At 43.7% G+C, this 7,026-nt stretch overlaps 2 protein-coding genes across 2 annotated transcripts in view; one reads left to right on the plus strand and one right to left on the minus strand.

The window, feature by feature from the left end:
- TMEM69 (transmembrane protein 69) overlaps positions 1 to 1,170 on the plus strand; it is a 5,480-nt gene extending 4,310 nt beyond the window's left edge. Inside the window, exon 3 of the mRNA XM_008061367.1 lies at positions 428 to 1,170. Coding sequence (XP_008059558.1) covers positions 428 to 1,141 — 714 coding nt within the window. The 3' untranslated portion in view covers positions 1,142 to 1,170. The remainder of the gene's footprint in view (positions 1 to 427) is intronic.
- Positions 1,171 to 2,581: 1,411 nt separating this feature from the next.
- IPP (intracisternal A particle-promoted polypeptide) overlaps positions 2,582 to 7,026 on the minus strand; it is a 50,302-nt gene continuing 45,857 nt past the window's right edge. The window contains exon 9 of the mRNA XM_021714098.1: positions 2,582 to 2,599. Within this exon, the coding sequence (XP_021569773.1) occupies positions 2,582 to 2,599 (18 nt within the window). The remainder of the gene's footprint in view (positions 2,600 to 7,026) is intronic.

Below are 7,026 nucleotides of genomic sequence, written 5' to 3' on the forward strand. Positions count from 1 at the left end.
TGCCCAGGCGGGTCTCGAACCCGCAAGCTCAGGCAATTCACTCACCTCGGCCTCCCAAAGCACGGGATTACAGGCTGAGCCACCAATCCCGGCCTCAGCTAATTTTTAAGATTTATTGTAGAGACAAGGTCTCACCAAGTTGCCTGAGCTTGTCTTGAACCCCTGGGTTCAGGCAGTCCTCTTGCCTCTGCCTCCTGAAGTGCTGGGATTACAGGCATGAGCCACCACACCCAGCTTGTTTAATACTTTTAACAACAGTGGCATCATTCTATAGTTGGTTCAACTTTTCTGTACAGTTTTATGTGCTAGCAGAAAGCAGATTTTTTTGTTTGCTTGTTTTGTTTTTTATTGTTTCATATTGGGATTGACTGAAATCTGTAAAACATGTATATTTTAACTTTGTCTTCTGGTTCTATTTTCTTTGTAGATGCTGAAGTACCCTTTCCTAATGGGACTAAGAACCAGCAGGGGAACAGATATACTTTCCCTCAAGACATCTTTCCACCAGAACTTTTCTCCTTTGTTTCCAAGGCCTCGGCTTATCTCATCTTTTCTAGTGTGTGTGAGCAAGACCCAGTGCTATCATACGTCCCCTTGCAACTTTAAGAAGAAGCAGAAGCAAACAGTACTTCCAGCCAGGCCACCAAGCACCATCACTTACTTGCCCGAGAGCCCAAAGCCAGCATTATATATAACTCTGGCAGGACTAATCCCCTTCATTGCTCCACCACTGGTCATGCTGATGACAAAGACTTATATCCCTGTATTAGCTTTTACTCAGATGGCTTATGGAGCTAGTTTCCTATCTTTCTTGGGAGGGGTCAGATGGGGTTTTGCTCTACCAGAAGGTAGTCCAGCCAAACCAGACTTCCTTAATTTAGCTAATAGTATGGGTCCTGTTGTGTTTTCATGGTTTGCCTTACTTATTTCTGAAAGACTCAGTGAAGCCATAGTCACAGTAATAATAGGTTTAGGGTTAGCATTACACATTGAACTTTTTCTCTTGCCACATTATCCCAGCTGGTTCAAAGCCCTGAGGATAGCAGTCACTTTATTGGCCTTTTTTTCATTTGTAATCACTTTGGTACTTAAAGACATTTATCCAGAGAAAGGACGTAAGAGACCTGGTCAAATAGCATAAATATATAATTACATTGTAGATTCATTAGTGTACTGGCTATAAGCCTTGTAAGGTTGCATTTTGACATTGTCTTTTTGTACTTCCGTTTGGCTCTTTTTCCCCCCCGCTGCTAGTAACTTATTATTCACATATTGTTTTTCATTTCTAGGAATCATTATTCCATAATAATTACTTTAAAAAGAGCTTGAAAATCCCTGACAAGCACTTTTCGTTTCAGATTAGTTTTTTGTTTTTTTTTTTTGAGTTGGAGTCTCACTCGTCGCCCAGACTAGTGCAGTGGCCACTCCCGGCCACCGCAGCCTCGACCTACTGAGCTCCAGCGATCCTTCCGCCTCAGCCTTCCGAGTAGCTGGAATTACAGGCGCGTGCCAGATTCGTTTTCATTCAGTCTTTTTATGAACTATATAGTCACCCACTTAAATGTTTCAGTGTGGTGCTGGGCTCGGTGGCTCAGCCTGTAATCCCGCGCCTTTGGGAGGCTGAGGTGAGTGGATGGCCTGAGCCCGCGGGTTCAAGACCCGCCTGGGCAGCGAGACCTCATCTCTACGATAAATAAAAAAAATCAGCCGGGCGTGGTAGCGCATGCCTGTAATTCTGGCTACTCAGAAGGCTGAAGCGGAAGGATCGCCGGAGCCCAGCAGGCGAGGCTGCGGTGGCCGGGAGTGGCCACTGCACTCCAGTCTGGGCGACAGAGTGAGACTCCAACTCAAAATAAAAAATAAAAAAAATGTTTCAGTGTGGCCGGGCACAGTAGCTCACACCTATAATCTCAGCCTAATTTTACTAAAAATTACTAACTGCGTAATTTTACTTATTTTAAAAAAAAAAAGCTTTGTTGCAGGTGAATTGGGAAGGCCAATGTGGGATTATCAATTGAGGTCAGGAGTTCAAGACCAGCCTGGGCAATATAATGAGATACTGTCTCTCTAAAAAAAAAAAAAATTTTTTTTTTTTTTAGAAAGCAGGATTTATTGAGAGAACAGAAAAGCTCCCATAGTGGGAGGGGACCCAAAGGGGTTGCTCCTGTACAAAAAATTTTAAAAAGCCAGTAGCAGTGGCTCACACCTGTAATCCTAGTACTTTGGGAGGCCAAGGCAGGAGAATTGCTTGAAACCAGGAGTTGGAGACTAGCCTGGGGAACATAGCGAGACCTCATCTCTACAAAAGAAAAAAAGAAAAAGAAATAAATAATTGGCTGGGCATGGTGGGGCACCCCGTGTAGTTCTAGCTACTTGGGAAGCTGAGGTGGGAAGATTGCTTGAACCCAGTTCAAGGCTACAGTGTCCTATGATCCTGTCACTGCACTCCAGCCTGGGTGACAAAGCAAGATACTATCTTTTAAAAAAAAGTCTGTGTTTCAATTGTTTTCAAACATACAAAATAAAAAGATGAAAAAAATCTTAGAGTCTTATGATCATTTAAAAGAACACATACAGTCTCCTACTTCAAGAGGAAAATCTCATGAGTGTCAAGAAGTGGTTTCAGCATAGAATTTTCACAGCAGATATCCCTGGGAAATGCATATCCAAGTTTATATTACCTTACATAACCTAGTTATATAGCTGAAAGGATTTGTGGCTTTAAAGTCAATAGGGAGCAGTGTCAAGAGGGAAAGTCAAGTTCAAAGAAAAGTTGGACACATTTTCCAGTTATCAGGACATCTGGTGTGGTATAGATCAGGACTCTCCAACCCCTAGGCAGCAGACAGGTACCAGTCCATGGCCTATTATGAATCAGGTCACACAGTGTGAGGTAAGCAGCAGGTAAGCGGTGCTCTGCCTCCTGTCAGATCAGCGGTAGCATTGAAGTCTCATAGGAGCATAAACCCTATTGTGAACTGCGACTGCACATGCTAGGGATCTAGGTTGCAGCACTCTTTGTAAAAATCTAATGCCCCTGAGGTGGAAGGATCGCCGGGGCCCAGCAGGTCGAGGCTGTGGTGGCTGGGAGCGGTCACTGTACTCCAGTCTGGGTGACAGTGAGACTCCAAGTCAAAAAAAAAAAAAATCTAATGGCCGATGATCTGAGGTAGAGCTGAGATGGTGATGCTAACACTGGGGGGTGGTTGCAAATACAGATTAATGCGTATCCTCCAAACCCTAAGGTCATAGAAAAATTGTCTTCCACATAACTGATGCCAAAAAGGTTGGGGACCACTGGTATATAGATGCAGCTTACTTCTTATCACCAAACATGTAATATGATCTACCTAAAAATATTTTCAGTTGGCCAGGCTAGGTGGCTCAGCCTGTAATCCCAGCACTTGGGGAGGCCAAGGTGAGTGGATTGCCTGAGCCCGCAGGTTTGAGACCAGCCCAGGCAACTTGGCGAGACCACCTCTCTACAAGAAATAAAAAATTAGCTGTGCGTGGTAGCATGCACCTGTAGTTCTGGCTACTTGGAAGGCTGAGGCGAAAGGATTGCCGGAGCCCAGCAGGTCAACGCTGGAGTTGCCCTGAGCGTGCCACTGCACTCCAGTTTGGGTGACAGAATAAGACTCCAACTCAAAAAAAAAAAAAAAAAAACTTGAAAACCACTAGTACATATAAAAAAGGAATAGTCAAGCTGGAACCATCTGATATTCTAATGAGCAGGTCTATCTAGATCTACATCTTTTAACTCACAGGGAAGCGTTTTTTAAAACAGCAAAAACGACACCTTGGATTTTTTTTCTTTTTTTTTAGTTGGAATCACTCTGTCACCCAGGCTGGAGTGCAGTGGCACACTCACGGTCACCCCAGCGTAAACCTGCTGGGCTCAGGCGATCCTTCCACCTCAGCCTTCCAAGTAACCAGAACTACAGGCATGCACTATCATGCCCAGCTAATTATTTATTGTAGAAATGAGGTCTTGCCAAGTTGCCCACGCTGGCCTCAAACCCGCAGACTCAGGCAATCCACTTGCCTCGGCCTCCCAAAGTGCTGGGATTACAGGTTGAGCCACAGAGTCTGGCCAACATCTTGAGTTTTAACTTGAAAACCTAGTCTCTTGAAATTCCTAGTCTCACAAAAAAGGAAAAAACATTTTAAATGATATAAGGATATAAGTCAGGATATAATATCACCTGGAATGTGTTATCTTGTATAATATATTCAAATATTAGTTAATCAAATTTAAAAAAATAAAATATGTGTGGTTTCCAGTCTGGTGATTGCTGCTGTGAAGAGACTTGTCACAGAGTAATAACTTGTATATCTTCTTAAACACCTGTTAGTGCTTGAATTGTGTGTTGAAGTCCTAACTCATAGGGCCTTTAAAGAGGTAATAAGGTTCATATGAAATGATTAGGGTGGGCTCTGGTATGACTGGTGTACTTAAAATAAAGGGAAAATTTGGAGACATACACATAAAGGGATAATGTCATGTGAACATAAAGATGGCCATCTACTAGCTAAGGAGAGAATATTAAACAGATTCTTTTTTGAATAGGTAACCAATTCTTGATCATCATCCCAAAAGCATATGCCATAAAAGATAAGACAGGCCACGCATGGTGGCTCATGCCTATAGTCCTCACACTTTGGGAGGCCGAGGTGAGAGGATTGCTTGAGCTCACGGGTTTGAGATGAGTCTGGGCAACTTGGTGAGACCTCATCTCTACAATAAATCAAAAAGTTAGCTGAGTGTGGTGACACGTGCCTGTAGTTTCAGCTACTTGGAAGACTGAGGCAGAAGGATCCCCTAAGCCCAGTAGGTAGAGGCTGCAGTGACTGTGAGTATGCCATCGCACTCTAGCCTGGGTGAGAGAGTGAGACTCCAACTCAAAAAAAAAAAAAAAGATAAAAAAGATTAAAAAAAAAAAGTGGGACCTCATCAAACTGAAAAATTTTTGCAAAGCAAAAGAAACCATCAAGAGGAGCAGGGAGTCAGTTCATACATTGGGGAAAAAATATTTGTTAACTGTGTATCTGATAAAGGTTTAATATCCAGGCTCTACAAGGAGCTCAAACAAGACGAAAGGAGGAAAAAAGTCCTATTAAAAAGTGGGCAAAGACATGAATAGATATTTCGCAAAAGAAGACATATGAATAGCCAATAGATACATGAAAAAATGCTTAGCGTTGGATGGGTGCGATGGCTCAAGCCTGTAATCCCAGCACTTTGAGAGGCTGAGGTGAGAGGATTACCTGAGTCTAGGGGTTCGGACTGGGCAACTTGTTGAGACCTTGTCTGTATAGTATATCAAAAAATTAGCTGAATGTGATAGCGCACGCCTGTAGTTCCGGCTACTTGGAAGGCTGAGACAGAAGGATCGCCTGAGCCCAGCAGGTCAACGCTGGGTAGCCGTGAGTGAGCCACTGCCCTCCAGTCTGGAACTGTGCTGCCCATTGAAAGTGGACTGGATTTTTAAAAATATGGTACATATACATGATGAAATATCACACAGTCATAAAGAAGGACAAAATTATGAACTTCACAGCAACTTGGATGGATTTAAAGTCTATCATACTCAGTGATCCATCACAGAAACAAAGAACTGACCACCACATGTTCTCACTCATAAGTGGGTCCTGAACATTTATCACAATTCTACCCGAGGTAGCGGCAGTAGCAGGACACTGCCAGTGGGGGTGGAGAAACGGGGTCTGGGAGGGGGCACTAAGGGTACTTGATCCTAAACCAAGGGAAGTGAGGACCAGTGGGAGGCCCAAACTTCACCAGCCCGTAGACCACTTATGTACCTAATCCTGACTTGTACTCCACATCTTTAAAATAAAATAAAGGGGCCGGGCTCGGTGGCTCAGCCTGTAATCCCGCGCCTTTGGGAGACTGAGGTGAGTGGATTGCCTGAGCCTGCGGGTTCGATACCCACCTGGGCAGCGAGACCTCATCTCTACAATAAATCAAAAAATCAGCCGGGCGTGGTAGTGCGCGCCTGTAATTCCGGCTACTTGGAAGGCTGAGGCGGAAGGATCGCCAGAGCCCAGCAGGTCGAGGCTGTGGTGGCCGGGAGCAGCCACTGCACTCCAGTCTGGGCGACAGAGCGAGACTCCAACTCAAAAAAATAAATTAATTAATTAAATTAAATTAAATAAAGGGGATTTTTTTTTTTAAAGAAACAGATTATTTCCTAATAGTCCTTGGAAGGAACTAACATTGACAACACCTTGATTTCATACTGCTAGCCTCCAGGACTGTAAGACAATGAATTACTGTTGCTTAAATTTGTGTGGTATTTTGTTAACAGCAGCACTAGTAAACTAATATGACACCAGTAGACTTCACTGAGAAGCTTACCAGTTAAAGTACATGGCCAAATCAAGAACAGGGTCTTGCTATGTTATCAGGTCGACCAAGGCTGGAGTGCAGTGACATGATCTTGGTTCACTGCAGCCTTAGCCTCCTGGGCTCAAGCAATCCTCATTCAGCCTCCCAAGTAACTAGACCACATGCACATGCCACCACACAGGGATAATTTTTTAAAAAATCTGTAGAGACAGAGTCTTGATATGTTGTCTAGGCTGGTCTCAAACTCCTAGCCTCAAGTGATCCTCCTGTCTTGCCTCCCAAAGGCGCGGGATTACAGGCTGAGCCACCGAGCCCAGCTGACTTATTTATTTATAAATTGCATAAATACTATACAAACTTAAAACTGTTCCCTAATCTGAATTGTGCATTATCTTCCAGAATAGGGACAAGTCATATTTTTAGACTGTCTAATTTTACAAAAAAAAAGGTTTTTTGCAGGTGAATTATATGCTTTTTTAAGAAAACTGATTTTTAAGCCGGGCTCGGTGGCTCAGCCTGTAATCCCGCACTTTGGGAGGCTGATGTGAGTGAATTGCCTTAGCCTGCGGGTTCGAGACCTGCCTGGGCAACTTGGTGAGACCTCATCTCTACAATAAATCAAAAAATCAGCCGGGTGTGGTAGTGTGTGCCTGTAA

This window comes from Carlito syrichta, unplaced genomic scaffold (assembly GCF_000164805.1).
Source record: "Carlito syrichta isolate Samal-C Ts95f unplaced genomic scaffold, Tarsius_syrichta-2.0.1 Scaffold305222, whole genome shotgun sequence".
Taxonomy (NCBI): Eukaryota; Metazoa; Chordata; class Mammalia; order Primates; family Tarsiidae; genus Carlito; species Carlito syrichta.